At 36.5% G+C, this 17,269-nt stretch overlaps 1 protein-coding gene across 6 annotated transcripts in view; it reads left to right on the forward strand.

The window, feature by feature from the left end:
• Positions 1-17,269, forward strand: part of LOC150091143 (protein muscleblind-like) — a 920,216-nt gene that overhangs the window by 814,116 nt on the left and 88,831 nt on the right. For 4 of the 6 annotated variants that reach the window (XM_090374423.1, XM_090374460.1, XM_090374451.1 and 1 more), the window contains one exon: positions 15,724-15,789. The exons of the other annotated variants lie outside the window; for them this stretch is intronic. In XM_090374423.1, coding sequence (XP_090230549.1) covers positions 15,724-15,789 — 66 coding nt within the window. The remainder of the gene's footprint in view (positions 1-15,723; positions 15,790-17,269) is intronic. 6 annotated transcript variants of the gene reach the window in all.

The following is a 17,269-nucleotide window of genomic DNA, read 5'->3' on the forward strand; positions in this document are numbered from 1 at the left end:
CACGTTGGTGGAGGAAACAGTCATCCAATAAATCAATAAAGGTCTTGCTACTGTGTGAGTGACTAACCCACAAGTTTCAGCCAATATCTGGAAAGTCCCCCATTATGGACAAGTGAATCAATATTTTGATTTATTTTGTCCATAAATTAGGCCTATAAAACAATTCTACTGTCATTTTTGTTTTTCCAGTGATTATGTTACACTGAAAAGACTACATTCCACTGGACAATCATATAAATGATTGTCCAGTGGAATGTAGACTTTGTGCTTTTTAACTAGCATATCCCTCCCCTGTCCTTTCTGTACACATTTTACTTCCTGTATTCGTATTGTGCTTCCCATATGTCTGAGTGACCCCATGTCTCCAATATTCCCAGAATGTCTGCCTTTGATGAATTTATCAGTACAGTACTTCAAATTCATCAAATTTATTTACTATGCTCCTAACTAGAAACTTTTTTTCAAAATTGCCTTGTACTTTTTAATTAACTTCTCAGCTCTCGTACAATGCTTTACAAGAAATGGAACGCATTAACATCAACATACTTGGGCTAAGTGAAACCAAATGGCCTGGAACAAAGAAGTTTATATCAAACGACCACCACGTCTTCTGTTCCGGAGGAGAAGAGAACACCAAGCAGACGTACGGCGTCACTTTCGTTGTCCACAAACAACTGGCCAACAAAGTCACCAGTTTCACCCCAATATCGGAACGAATCGCACTACTACAGCTAGCAGGCAACAAGATCAACCTGAATGTGCTCCAGGTCTACGCACCAACAGCGGACAAAGACGATCAAGAAATTGAATTGTTCTACGACAAGCTAAGCAACACTTTAAAGTCGCTGAGGAAGCACGACATGACGGTCATCCCCGGTGACTTTAATGCCAAAATCGGTCAAGGAAAGCTACAAAATATAGTCGGAGAACATGGCTTGGGGACACGGAATGAACGAGGCGACAGACTCGTCCAGTTCTGCCAAGAAGAAAAATTTAGCATTGCCAACACTTGGTTCAAACTACCACCTCATCGACTATACACCTGGACCTCACCACAAGACTCTGACAACAATATCGTCAGGAACCAAATTGACTACATCTTAATCAACATCAGATATAAGTCAAGTGTCCTCAAGGCAAAAACTTACCCCGGAGCTGATATATCATCAGACCATAACCCAGTAATAGCAACACTACGTCTCAAATTACGAGCAGTCAAACGCGCAAGCACAACAAAAAGAATCGACCTGGAGAAACTGAAGAACACCGCTAACAGGCGACAAGTACAGCTTCATCTCAACACTACAATCCGATCGATCGAAGCAGTAACAACAGACGTGCAAGCATTCGGGCGTTCACTCAAACAGTGCATCAATGAAACAGCAGAAACCCTGCTAGGACATCAGGCGTCGAAAAAGAAACAACGGTGGATGACCCAGCACATACTAGACCTAATGGATGAAAGGAGAATATTCAAAAGCAACAACAACCGGGAAAAATACAAAGAAATACAACAAAAGATCAAACAGGAAATCCGGAAGGCGAAGGAAAAATGGATGGAAGATCAGTGTGCAGAAATCGAAGACCTAATGAAGAAAAATGACAACTATAACCTGCACAAGAAGCTTAAAGAAGCTGGAAACATCTACAAACCGGCTCCTATCCCAAGTTTATATACGGACAACAATTAACCTATACTAAGCAAACAAGCCAAACTCGACACCTGGAAGAGCTATATATACAATCTGTTCGGCACCAACAGAAAACCGGCAGAAACGCAACAACAAACACAGGAAGACAATCTCCACATTTTAACATCTGAAGTGGAACATGCCATCCGAATAACAAAGCCAGGCAAGGCCTGTGGACCTGATCAGATTCATGTGGAACTGCTGAAACAACTAGACTACAGCAACATCCAACAACTAACGAAATGGTTCAATCAAATCTACAACAACAACGACATTCCATCCGAATGGCTCCAATCCATCTTTGTGGCCCTACCAAAAAAGGCTACCAGCCGGAAATGCGAAGACTTCAGGCTGATCAGTCTAATGAGCCAGGTGCTAAAAGTCTTCCTCAAGGTGATTCAGCAAAGGATAAGATGTAAGTGCGAAAGTGCACTAGGAAACGCACAGTTCGGATTCTGCAGGGGACTAGGCACCAGAGAAGCAATTTTCTGTTTACAAATATTGCTACAAAGGTGCTATGAACATCAAAAAGACGTGTATATATGTTTTATTGACTACGAGAAAGCCTTCGATTCAGTAGACCACGACCGCCTAATTGACCGACTGAGAAAACTTGGGCTTGAAAACAATGATATCAACTTTATTACAACTCTCTACTGGAATCAAACAGCCCGGCTTCGCTATGACAACGACCTGACAGACCCAATTCCAATAAAAAAAGGCGTCCGGCAAGGCTGTCCATTATCTCCCATTCTTTTTAACATCTATTCGGAAATGATCTTCGACCAAACACTGGCTGACAAGAACATCGGCATAAAAGTTAACGGACACTACATCAATAACTTAAGATATGCCGATGACACAGCACTAATAGCGGATTCAGAACAAGATTTACAGACCATCTTGAACAAAGTGGACATAGAAAGCCAAGCATGGGGACTACGAATCAACAAAAAGAAAACAAAGATGATGAAGGTCAGCAGGACTGCAAGCAATATCACGATCAAACTAAACAACGAAAAATTAGAGCAAATACACCGCTTCAAGTATCTCGGAGTACTCATTGATGACCAGCTGAACCATGAGGCCGAAATCAAAAGCAGAATTGAACAAGCCAGGCAGGCATTCACCAAATGGAGAACCCTCCTCACCGACAGAAGCTTGAACATCATGCTCAAATTACGCACATTGAAATGCTATATCTGGCCAATACTGCTCTACGGTGTAGAAACCTGGACTCTAACATCAGCCACTACAAAAAAGCTCCAGGCCTTCGAAATGTGGCTCTACCGAAGAATGCTGAAAATTCCGTGGACAGCCAAGATAACCAATGCACAGGTCCTGCAGGACATGCACACGGAACGGGACCTGCTCAAAACCATCATCAGCAGGAAATGCAAATACCTAGGTCACATCGCTAGGAACCAACAAAAATATCACCTACTACCACTCATCCTGGAGGGAAAGATCGAAGGCAAGAAACGCCCAGGCAGACCGAAAATGGCATGGCTAGATAACATCAACACCTGGCTTCACATGACAACAGCACAAATTCTACACGCAGCGCTAGACAGAGAACAATATCAAAACGAAGTCGCAAACGCCATTCGGCAGCATTAAAGAAGAAGAAGAAGAAGCTCTCGTACACTTAATACCATTAGTAATAAAGTGTGCAATGGTATCACCTTTCTTGCTCTTAAAAGATAAGTGATTTACAATGTCATCAACTTTAGCTCCTGGCAGACATACTCTAGCCTACTTCACCTGTTTTTTTGCACAATATATTTCCTGTTTCCCTGACAATTGAGTTAGGGAAACAGGAAATATAGTACACTCTCAAATGATTCTTGAAGAAACACAGGATGACATGGATACTATTTTAAGTCAATTTTCATATGTTTTTGCATTGTCGACCAGGTTTTCAAAGTTCCAATGCTCTTTTATGCATTGATTTTATTAGTGATCTCCCAGTAGACTTCCTCAACTTATCTACCCTCTTGTTCAAGGTGTGTCACTTCTTGAAATGATGCAGTTTATCATTTATGCTTCCTGTACTAAACAGTTTCTTCTCTCACTGCTAAAGTGTTTGTTTTAGTGGAGGATCTCATTGAAATTCACTGATGGAAATCATCTCACCACACTTTCACTGTCTTTTTAGTTCTTCCCCTGTTATGTAATCAACAAGACAATAATACATTTTTCAATAGTGTGATTACTCTAGTCAGCCACTGTTAAATCTGAAAATATCCAAGACTAGCTGATTGCAAAAGAAAATAAAAATGCTTACTCTGAAAATAAAAAGATTTAATCTTAGATAAATACACATAGTATATCTGATATTGGTTAATTATATATATAGGGTTATAGTACTTTGTGGCTACCCATACATACAGGTATACATGCAACCATTTTTACTCTTAGTAACTGTAACACATCTTATGTATTTACTTATTCCAGGAGGGGACTCCCAACAAGCCTTGAAAATCCTGACACCTTGCCAGGACACTGCATGTTCTAATAGAAGCAGTGTAAGAATCATTTGTACCTCTGACTGCTGTTAATCTATTAGTCTGTGTATCCCCACAAGCTAGCAGTTTTCTGACCCCTACCACTGCCTTGATAGACATCAGCAAGTATGTATTCTTGCACACCTTCTGTTTAAATGCATCCTGTAAAAGCAGTCTCTTCTGTTAACATGCACAGCCCACCATTGAAAAATTTAACCCAGTTAGCCTTACACATTCTCTCCAGGGCTAAATTGGTTGACAAGGTCTCCATGTATTCCCTTCTATAATGTCTAGGCAGAATTGTAGGTACTTTCAGTTTCAATCCTGACTTGTGACTTTTTTGTTTTTTCAACATTGCCTTGTACTTTTTAATTAACTCCTCAGTTCTCATACTCATAATATCATTAGTACTAACATGTACAACAGTATCACCTTTTTTCCCTTAAAAGATGATAAGTGATCTATGCCATCAACTTTAGCTCCTGACTGATATACTGTAGCCTACTTCACCTGTCCTTTTTGCACAATATATTTCCTGTTTTACTGACAATTGAGTCATCAACTATAGCTTCTTCCTGTGGAACCAAGGATCTCTGCTGTGGAGAGGGATATTGTGTTATCCAATGCAGAGGAGCAAGTCTCCAATGTTTGTCTAGGCTGCTGAGTGCTTGATGGGTCAATTAATATTATATTAATATTATTACTTAATAATATACAGTAGAACCCAGATAAGAAGTTTTCCACGGGAGTGGAGGTTTAGAAATTCTTATGAGGGAAAACTTCTTAGAAGGAAAAATGGCCTTAAGGATATGAAATATTAACTACACAAATAAAAATGAAAAGATACATAAGTTAAAGATAATTTTTAAGTACTATTTCAGAATTTATATTTTAGTCTGCCTATGGGAAACATTTTTAAACTGAAGATTTCTAATTGATTAATATTCTTTTCATTAAAGTCATTGCCAAGTTGGAAGAATGAGCTCCTTTGGATTTTCAACATACCTTAAAAGGTCACAATTACAATAAGACTGCCAATCCACTAAGTAATTCAAAACTGTTCACAACCATCAGAACTTAACACAGCCAATGTATCCAATTATGGATATCGATGAAAGCAATTGCTGTATGTCACTTCCATTATATCAAAATGTTTATACTATAAAAGTTTTAGTGCTGAAAGCCTCTGACTGGAAAATTCACTAATTGAATAAGTTAGTGCTTAGTAGCGTTTTAATTTGTAGTAGATCACTGAAGTAGGCGAAATGGCATCGTTTTTGTTATATCTCATATTGTGAATGCCTTTACAACTAGTTGCCCTGATATTGAACTACCTTCAACAGTGGATTCTCGAATAGGCAACACTTCACCAGTGGATTCTCGGTGGATACCATCACCCCTGGGTGGTTGTATACACCGAGAATAAGTAACATTAGTCTTCTCCAGTAGCGAAGCATTGCTTATTGGAGGTAGTGCAATATCAGGGCAACTTGTTGTGAAGTCATTCTTAATATGAGATGCAAAAAACGATGCCATTTCACCTACTTCAGTGGTTTACCACGATCTAAAATGATGCTATGCACTAACTTGATTTATTACCAAAAGTTTTATATTGTTTTATATTTTTCTAAGGTAAAAATAAAGAATTTCTCTATTTGAAAAAACGTTTTAAGTTGAAAAATGTAATTATAATAATACACTGTGTATTGTTATAATTAGTATTCTTTATCACATTCTTTTAACCCGGGAAACTTCTTATGCAGGAAAATAATACATTACAATATATGAGTTGAAATTGGGAATTAAGAAAGCAAACCAAATACAGGGGAAGACATCTTATGTGGAAATTTCTTATCCTGGTTCTACTAATATATGCTTTATATTATTATGTATAATTATTAATATTATTATTACCGAACAATATATTTTATAGATTAATGATATATATATATTTAATATATATTAAAAAAAAACTTTAAAAAAAGGTTTTTCTAGGCAAACTTATTGATAAAACTAATTATAAATTTAGGAAAAGAAAACAAATATCACTGACAAAAGTAAGATTATAGACAGATGATTAAGAGGACAGAGAGAAAACAAAAAGAATATGCAAAAAATAGGTTTAGAAGTAAAGTTAAAAAAAAAAATTGATACTTTTTTTTTTTTTTTTTGAGGACCACTCCCCATGTCACAAGGTCCAATTGTAAAATGTGACTTTTCTTAATGCTTATCTCATGCTGCTTTGTGCCATTTATTTCTCGAATTGAAATGAATTTTCAAAGTTGCATGGTGTAACTTAAATCGCAATTCTTTGCTTATGAAGAAATGGTAACATGCTTGCAGTGTTACATAATAATTTTCTCTCTGACCAGCTTACAGGAAATGTCTATATGTTATGCTATAATGATGAGGAAAAGCTGTAAGCTCAGTCATTGTGCAAACTAACAAATGGAAAGTTGAATGTTTTGTGTACCAGGCTTCTATGATAAATATAAACCAAAAAAATTAGGGACATGTGGACGAATGTTTTTAATAAGACAGGAGAGGGGGGAGAGGGGTAAAGCTCTTAGTTAAAAAGCACATAAAATCTGACTGTGCATGCAGTCGACATTGGTGGCCAGTGCAATGTGGAATCAGTTTAGAGTGACACAAACACTGAGAAAACAAAAATGAGGGTAGGAGTATTTGGTAGGCCTAATTTTTGGGCTAGTAAATTAGAATGTTGTACAATCAGGAATTTCAGCTTTCCAAATATTGACTGGAAATTGTGGGATAGTCACTCACACAGTAGCAAGAACTTTGTGGGTTTATTAAATGACTGTTTCCTACACCAGCATGTTAGAGAGAGAGGCAACCAGAGAAAGCAATGTCTTGATCTGATTATATCAGTAGTGGCTTGTCATGCATTAGCATTAGCAAAGGCACATGATGCAAGAAAGCAAGCTTATATAGCATCAGCCCAAAAAAAAAACAAAAAAAAACCTTATTTCGCTCACCCACTCACTCTAAATGTTTGTCAAGTTCTGCCTTGAATCTATTTAAGCTGTCAACTTCTACAATGACAAATGGAAGTTTGTTCCAGCAATCAATCACCCACTGGCTAAAGGCAAACTTCCGCACATCTATCCTACAACCGTCTTTCCTCAATTTGAATTTATGCCCTCTCAGGCGATCATTCTGAGCAAGAGGAAGAATCCCATCCGCTTTGAGCATGCTCAAACCATTCAAGGCTTTATACACCTCAATCAGATCACCTCGCAGGTGCCTAGTCTACAGACACTAATTTGCAAAACTTAAGCCTAGATTGAGAATCTCTAGATAAAAGAGCCACTGGGTGGTAGTGATCACAGTCTGTTGATCTGGGAATTGCTTAAGACAACAACTGTCAAGGACAAATGGAAGTGCTTTTGCTTTCAAAATGGTGACAACAGTGGTCTCAGACAGCTTTTAAATTATACATAGTGGAAACAACTGTTGATGATACAAATACCAAATTCTAGATTGATAACATTCATTGAAGTAATCATAGATTCTACTAGGCTTTCATACTAATACTGTTCAAGGCTTAAATCTAAATCAATACCAGATGTACTAATGAGACTCATGGCAGAGAAGAAAAATGCATGGGTTGTATATAAATTATCAGGTAATAGAAAACCAACAGTAAATATAAACTAGTCTGCAATCAGGTCACAATGGAGGTTAGGCAAGGTAAGGCAAATTACGAGATGTCTGGCAAGGAATGCAAAGGCTAGTAGCAAAGACCTTCTTACTAGAAGGAAGAGGATGAATCAAGTTGGTCCACTAGATGCGAATGGATTTTCCTGATAACCTGAATAGGTGTATTGCATCTACATCCACACAGGAGACTTTTTTTTTTTTTTTTTTTTTAGGGATGTGCATGCCAGAAATTTATGAAATTCTAAATGGGAACTAAATGATTTTGTGATAACCGAGAAGAAAGTGAAACAGACATTGTTGAATCTAAATATAAAAAGGGCTCTGGCTATGGATGGAATTTATCCAATTATTTTAAATGATGCAACTAAAGGAAACCTTTTTACAATGATTATGAGAGCATCCTTGGATTCATGGGAGGTCCCTGTGGATTGGAGATATATGAATATATCCCCAGTTCACATAGGGAGATCAAAGGGTGACATGAATAATTATAGGCCTGTTAGTTTGACTTCTGTTCCAGAGAAAATAAAAAAGTTACTGTTTAAAGAAATAATTCAGGACCATCTATACAGGAATGCAATTATACTGCAGTCACAGCATGGATTTGTTAAGCAGAAATCTTGTCTAACCAATCTGATTGGATAGTATGAGGCAGTAACAAAGGAAATGGATGTAAAATGTAATTTTTATATCATATACTTGGATTTCAGGAAAACGTTTGATACTGTTGCATGTAAAAGACAGCTGTATAAATTGAAGCAGTGTGGCATTAAGGGCAGGTTACTGCAGTGGATGACAGCATAATGAAACAAATGGCCCTCAATCCCTAGTGGCTTTCACTCCCCCTCTTACGGCAGTGAGAGGATCAGAGTGGAAGCAGAGGGTGCTAAGAATCTCTGGGTACGACCAGGCTGCCATTCACGGAAACTGAACTTGGCCTGTTACAACATAAGATCGCTCATCGGTGAAGACAGGATATTAGGGCTGGGAAAGGAATTAGAAAATGTGAATTGGAATATCATAGGTTTGGCTGAAACAGAAAGAAGAAATGAATCACTTATAAGTTTATCAAGTGGAAATCTGCTGTACGCCAGTGGAAATAGTGAAAGGAACGAAGGTAGAGTTGGCTTTCTGGTCCATAAAGTTACAAAAAACAAGATTTTGGATTTCAAAAGTACATCACCAAGGGTGTCAAGACCGCTTACTCAGGATTTCTAAGAGGTACAAGCTAAAGGTTATAATGATTTATGCACCAACATTGAGCCATGATGACGAAGAGGTTGAAGAAATGTACACCAAAATTGAGTCTTCTAGATGAGCAGAAAACCCACTACACTATCATTATGGCAGACTTCAATGCTAAGGTTGGAAATAGACAGAACAGCACAGAAAGGGAAACTATAGGAAATTTTGGAATTTGCAGAATCTCGAGGATTGTCTGTAATCAGCACTTTTTTCAAGAAAAGGGTGAACAGAAAATGGACATGGAAGAGCCCAAATGGATTAACAACTAATGAAATCAACTTCATCCTCACTAACAGAAGATATATTATGAATGATGTTACCATCCTGAATAAGGTAAATGTTGGAAGTGAGTACAGAATGGTAAGATGTACCATTGGTGAGATGTACCATACTTGATATAGATAAAGGAAAGAAAAAAACTGACTCGAGTAAATAATACAAAGGTCTTTGAGATAACAGAAGAGGAGAAAAAGCAGTATGTACTGGAACTTAAGAACAAGTTTGAGCTTCTGCAGAAGACTCAATACCAAGATATCGACGAGGAATATTACAACTTTCTGAAATTGATAAAGTCGAAGAAACCTATAGGTAAAAAGAAATCCAAAGAAAAAAAAATTAGTCAAGAAACACTTGTCATGATGAACCAAGGACGACAAATGAAGAGCAAGATAAACACCTGACAAGGAGAAAATTGAGTATACTGAGTTATGCAAAGCCATTAGAAAGAGACTCAGAGAGGACATAAGAAGATTTAATAAAATATTCTTATTTAAAATAAGAAAATATATATTTTCTTATATTTTCTTATATAAAATAAGAAAAGTAGAATAAGCATTAAGGGAAAACAAAGGACTTAAATCAGCAGCCATGAGCAGTAATACAGAAAGACAAATAATACTGAAACTGAAGAATAGTGATGGTGTACTTATAAATAGCAGAGAAGGCATAATTCAAATAGCAGAAGACTACTATAGAGAATTATACAAGGAGCGAGGGAATGGTGCCAGCAGTGAGGAAGATGGATCGCAAATTAGTAACACATGTGACATACCTGCTATCCTTCCTGATGAGGTAGAACATGCGTTGAAGAAATTGAAGAATCAGAAAGCCCCAGGGGAAGATGAAGTTACTGTAGAGTTGTTAAAATTGGGAGGAAAAGACATGGCACAAAAACTGGAAAGACTCTTCACAAAATGCATTAGTAAAGGTGTGATGCCTAAGGAGTGGAATAATGCAACCATAGTTTTGCTGCATAAGAAAGGAGATAAATCAGAAATTGAAAATTAAGACCAACTAGCTTGTTATCCCACATCTACAAGTTGTTCACAGGGGTGGGGTCTTACTAACAGATTAGAAAGAATACTTGATGAGACTCAACCGAAAGAGCAAGCTGGCTTTAGGACAGGATTCTCAACTATTGATCACCTTCACGTAAAATCACAGCTAATGGAGAAAGAAAATGAATATAAAACAGCATAAGGCAATGTTTCAGGCACTGGAAAGACAAGGCATAGATACCCCATATATTATGATTTTGAAGAAAATATATGAGAATGCTACCTCCTTCATTAGACAAGACAAAGCAAATTTAAAATTGAGAAAGGATTTGACAAGGAGACACAATATCTCTGAAGTTGTTTACTGCTGCCCTTGATCAAGCTTTCAGACGATTAGACTGGTTGCAGAAAGGAGTCAATGTGAATGGAGAGTACCTAAACCATTTACGATTTACAGATGACATTGTGGTCATAAGCCATGATCCCAAAGAATTAGAGGAAAATCTTAATCAGTTATGCAGAGTTAGTAAGGATTTTGGACTAAAGATGAATATGGCTAAAACAAAAGGAATGATGAACAAGTATGCCATAGAAAGGAATATGATGATTGAAGGAGCAGTTATTGAAAAGGTGGAGTCATATACTTATCTTGGACAAGTCATTACCTGTAATAATGATAAATGGCTGGAAGTCAAGAGAAGAATAAATTTTGGATGGATAGCATTCAGGAAATATAGTCACGTACTGAGGAACAATATCCCAATTTGTCTGAAACTTAAAATAATGAACCAATGTATACTACCCACCATGACTTATGGAAGTGAAACTTCTGGAAGAGAAGCTGAGAACTACACAGCGAAGAATGCGAATGGAATGAATTATATTGGGAATCAGACTGTTAGATAAGAAGAGAAAACATGGATTATGCAGCAAACTCAAGTGAAGGACATTCTTATCAAAATTAAAAAACTAAAATGGTCTTGGGCAGGACACATAGCTGGAAGACATGATGACAGATGGACTAAGAGAATAACAGAATGGTACCCACGAGGAGCTAGAAGAAAACCTGGAAGACAACAATGGAGATGGACAGATGAAATTCATGAGTTTTTGGGTAGTAAATGGGTGGCCATTGCACAAAACAGAAGGAACAGGAAAGTTGCTGGAGAGGCCTTAATCCTGCAGTGGATTGAAAATGGCTGATGATGACTGCAGTGGATAAAGGGGTGGTTTGGTGGGAGAAAACAGATAGTGATTATTAATAGACACTGCTTTAGACTAATGTCATTCGGTGGATTACCCCTGGGTTCAGTTCTGGGCACATTGTTGTTTTTATTTTTTAATAATATCGATAAATGTGTATCAGGCTTAATGTCTAAATTTGCAGATGATATAAAGGCTGTCAGAGTGCTTGTTGACAGTAATCAAGGTATGCTTTTGCAACAAGATCATGAATAATTAGACAGATAGGTGGAGAAATGGTAGTTGAAGTTTAACATTGAAAAATACAAAGTACTGCATATAGATAGCAGTAGTTCTGGTGGTACTATACTCAGGGTAGTGGAAAAATGAAAAAAGACCTTAGGAGTAATTGTGCAGTCCTTTATGAATTTCTCTAAGCAATGTAGACAAGCAGCCAGGACAGCTAATGGAGTGTTGTCAATAATTTACAAGAACTTTGCTAATAGGAATAAGGAGGTGATCATCCCTTGTACAAGGGAAATGATTTGGCCACATCTTGTGTACTGCATATAGGTCCAGAAGTTTCATTTTAGGAAGGCTGTAGATCTGCTGGAAAGGGTGCAGAGACTGGTAATGATATCAGTGATGGTAACGAAAGGGTGATCATACCAAGAAAGGCATAAGTTCTACAAATTGCAGCCTCTGGAGACCAGGCACCTGTGGGGGTGGTACGATTGTTGAGTTTAAGTCTCTGAATGGACTTAACAAGGCCAATGCTGATGGCAATTTTCTTCCTACTCAGACTACACCCTTGAGGGAGCATAAATTGAAATTGAGGAAGGACGGTTGTAGTATACATATTTGGGAGCTTTGCATTCAACCAAAGGGTGCTTGATTGTTCGATCAAACTTTTACCATCATCTGTTGTTGTGGAAGTCAGTAGTTCAAATAACCTCATGTAAGAACCAGACAAATTATTGGAGGGGATGACAGTGGCTATGGGGAAAGGTGTTTTTTTTTTTTTTTTGGCTGATTCTTTACAAGCTTGCTTTCTTGTATCATATGCCAATACTAATACTATTAAGGGAGGAGGTGAACATATGAGATTGGAGTAAAGATCCAATTACAAGAATAGATCTTGCAGCACTCATTACTCTTATCTGTGCAATTCCTATTAAACAAAAGTGAAATTTCCTCCCAGTTTTTCTCAACCACTTGGAACATGATTAACCAAATAGGTACTGGTACTAAAAGCATTTCTAGTTATATAAGGGGTACTACAATTAAATGCTATTTTTGACTTGGTATGGTAGGAGAGCATCTGCTCCCTAAAAAATATTGTATAACCATAGCGCTTCATCCAAAACTACTCATTCAAAATTCACAAAGATAAATATAGTGAAAATTGTTTTATTTTTATAATCCGTGCATAGTTACATCTCTTCCCAGATTTCAAAGTGTTTATATTTTTCAACACTTTAAATAGACTATGAATCCCAAAACTGTGTACAACTTGTATGGAAACAAATTACAACATAATTTTAAGTGTGCAGTAGAAATTACTGGAACTGTGACATGAAATGAACATCTGCCATAGTCAGTGGAAGAATAAGGGCAGGGCATTGTGGGGAATCTGCCCCAAGGGTGTAACAGTTCATACAAAAAACACAGATAAAGACATTCTGTAATTGGAATGGGGGTGGATATTTAGCATTTTGCCTCAGGCCCAAAATATATTTATCATTAAAGAATGTTTTAATTTTTTTTTCATAATTATTATTATTTTATTTATTATTTTTTTTATGTGAACCCCAAACACGAGAGGTATTAGAACTTATAGTATCGTGCCTGGGTTGGAGATTGAGAAGACGAAAGAAGATATTTGTTGACATTGGACTTGAACTTCTGTAAATTGTAATTTTCAGGAAATACGTATGAAGGAAGGTTGTTCCAGAAAACAGCAGTTGAATGAATAAATGAGGAAGATGAAAAGTTGGTTCTGTGGGTTTGAAGTTGAACAGTAAATGGATGTTGGCTGGTGGTAGCACATGTTCGGACTATTTTGAAAGAGAGAGCGGGAATTATAGAAGCCAATTCAGAAGAACAGTGCCCATGGAAGTATCTGTAGAAGAGGCATGCAACAGAAACAGTACATCTATGAGAAAGCGAGTGGAGAGACTCTGTTAGAGATGAATCATTAATTAACCTAACTGCCCTCTTCTGAATGGAATCAAGAAGCCTGAGAGAGGTTTTGGGGGCACCACCCCAGATGTGGGAACAATATTCCATGTCAGGGCAGATTTGCGATTTATACAGCTTTATAGAATTAGCTTCGTAGTGAGAAATTTTTCATAATGAAAAATTTCTTTTCAAATTTTATACAGATATCATTATGACATTTCATGGGTTTTGGTATCCATTGCTAATTCTGTTTTTAAGGATTCAATACAAATTATTTAAGAAATACTGCAAGAATGAAAGTTTATAAATTATGTATAAATTATGAATAAATGTTAAAATTAATTCTTGCTTTATAGATATTTGTTTTAATGTCTGTATCATTAATGATATAAATATTAAACAAGAATACTGCTGAAAAGTGTTAAATAGCTATATATCCATACCTATATAAAGTAGAAATGTAAAAAATTTTAATATTCTGAAAGATGAGTAACATTTAAGATTCTTTCAGTTCTGTATAAAGTTGTAATAAATAAGAATATTATGTTTTTTGTAATTTTTTAGTAGATATTTAAATGTTAACCAATATTTTAATCACTAATTTTACTTTTAAATAGCATGTAAGTGGTGAGATTATATTTTATTACAAAAAAGCAAACAAACAAACCAAAAAAAAAAAAAAAAAACCTTTTCATGTTAATGACTCCAGAGAAATAGTTCAGTGTACTGTACATCTCTGTACAGTATGCCAGAGAGGGAGAGTGTGTGTGTTAATGTTTTAGTATTGCATGTAGTAATGATATGAGTTTTGGTATGTTATAAATTATTTTAAAAAATTTTGAGTGAATAGTAAATATGTTATCAAATAATAATCACAGTGGTATTAGAATATTTTAATTATAAATCTATAATTTGCTAATATTTAGTTATCAAAGAAAACAAAATATTGTATGCAAGTTAAAGAAATTGACATCAAGTTAATAGAGCTGTGTGTATACTGTTTCCTCTTTTATTTCAATGGTTTATTTTTTACAGAAAATTGAAGTGAATGCTACATTGCAAAACATCCAAACGTGTCAGAAATACTATAAACCTTTCAGCCATTTTTTTTATTGATTTGTATTATGTGAAGTTTCAATAAACTGTTAGTTTTTTAATCATTTTGGAATATAAATGCTGTGCCTTGATGGCTGTGAACATTGCTTTTGCAGTGGCATTGTTGCCATTGATAACCAAGATTTATGTATGTATGTATGTAAGGTGTGTGGGTGTGTATATACAGCTTGGTTTTGCTAGTGCACTGCATGGTATCTAATAATAAAAAATTAAATAAATAAATAAAACCTTATGTGGGGTTGCTATTCATAACTTGTTACTGACCATGCCTGAATGTGGCAACACCAGTGGTCTCTTTTAGATATTTGTTTAAATTTGTTGCTTTTTATTGAAGCAATATTTTTTTTTTTTTTTTTTTGCCACAAAAATGTCATTCAAAAGTAATAATCACAGTGCTTATTAAGCTCATGTTAAAAGCTCCAAGTGTTATTATTTTACTAAATTAGCTTTAAATGTTTTTAAAACTTTGTAGTCAGTAATACTTAAGATGCAGTTATAAAGAATATTCCCCCCTCTTTCCCCCCCTACCCTATCCCTGGGAAAATTTCATTATTGCATTTTAACTTAAATGATCAGTAACCATATGATTTATTATAATACAAGACTATGGGTTTGCCACAGATGACATGGCCTTGTAGTAAAGTGTTTTCTTAGTTATTACTATAAGTGGCTCTTAAACTGCATGCATAGACACGGTGAGCTGACCTGTAATTGTTGCTCTTTTTATTTTGGTTTCTTTCATCGCCTTGCTGCTTGCTGTGTCATGTGCTGCAACCTCTGCCCACTCCCTGCCACCTGCCAATCATTGGCCAATCACCACCAACTGCTCTGCATACTAATTAGCCGCACGTGGTCGAGACCTTGGTCGGCAAGAAGCGCCCTCGTGACCCTGCTGATGATCTCATTCTGGTATTGGCCCTTAGTGCTTTTGCATGTAGCTCTCCTTAGAGTGTGCTGTAGAAGTACAGTGCAATCTCATGTAACTTGGAAGGCCACGAACTTGGTCCTTCACAGCAGGGTGTTCTTAGTTGGTTAAAATATACCACTGGACACTCGTAGGACAGTAATTACCAAGGCCTCTTGTAGCTGATTTTCTATGCATGATAACATGGTTTGGTTGCTTGTGATCTAGATTAGCTTAACCTTTCTTTAGGAGAGCTAATGTGGTTTTAACTGAGTATTTATCCTGCATGGGTACAACTTCTAATAACTCAGTAAATTTTTAACTCCCTCCCATTGTATGTTTGAAGAAACTGGTTCTGTTATCAGAATCCTAATTTTATTTAAATTTTAGTGCACCCAAAGAAAGGTTTATGGACCTTGCTTAAACATTGAGCTCATTTCACTAATTAAAAAAATAATAATAAAGATGTGTGCGCATGCATGCATGCATGTACACATGCACACAGTCTTGGATTATATCTGTGTGTGTGTGCATGTGTGTACACTAAAGGAAACTGCAACACCTTGAAAGAGTAATCAGAGTTTGACCAAAGTTAATGATAATGTTAAAAGGGATTATAGGAATAAATGATTAAATTTTCAGGGAATTTGATTCAGTGTTAAAAGAGATATAACAGATTTATTTTTGAACAAATTCCAGAGTTGAAATTACTGTTTTTTTTAATGTTTTTCGTATTCTAGAATTATGCCAAGAATAAGGCAAGTTGTTCTATATGTCCAACTGATTTACTTTGAAAGTGTGCAGATATTCAGCCTATGAGAGGGCAGAATGTCATTCTGTAATATTGTTCAATGAGTTGAATGAGAGTTATCTACAGTTCACTGATGTTGTGCACAATGGGAATAGGCAGGCACAGGACCTTCCAAGCACTGGTGAAAGTCAGGACCAGTATATCTGACAGATATCTTTGGTAAGCAGGTCAGTTACTTTTCACACAAGATCACCCCCCCCCCCACACACACAGTTTGCAATTGTTTGCTGGAAGCAAACAATTACAAACTGTGTGTGGGAGATGGTCTTGTGGACTGCCATATCGAGTCCCAATGAACTGTTTGCCTCTCACTCCTACTCACTGTCACGGAGAGAGAGAGAGAGAGAGAGAGAGAGAGAGAGAGAGAGAGAGAGAGAGAGAGAGAGAGAACAAACTGTATAAGGGGGAAAGACAAAAGACACACATTGCAAACACAAACGTCTGGTTGGAAAGAGCCAGTATATAACATAAAAACAAATCTAGTGTTTGTTGAGGATTGTATGACAGCCCATTATTATGTTGAAAGTGTTATAAACCTAGTGGTCATCCCATTTTTGGTGAATATGAATAATTCAGTGTTCCAACAAAATAATGTAAGTCCAAATACTACTGCTACCAGATTGGCTGTTCAAAATGTGATTGTCCTCCCATGCCTATGAGATCATCAGATCTGT

Source organism: Mastigoproctus giganteus, chromosome 1 (genome assembly GCF_048544385.1).
Source record: "Mastigoproctus giganteus isolate SK-2022 chromosome 1, ASM4854438v1, whole genome shotgun sequence".
NCBI lineage: Eukaryota > Metazoa > Arthropoda > Arachnida > Uropygi > Thelyphonidae > Mastigoproctus > Mastigoproctus giganteus.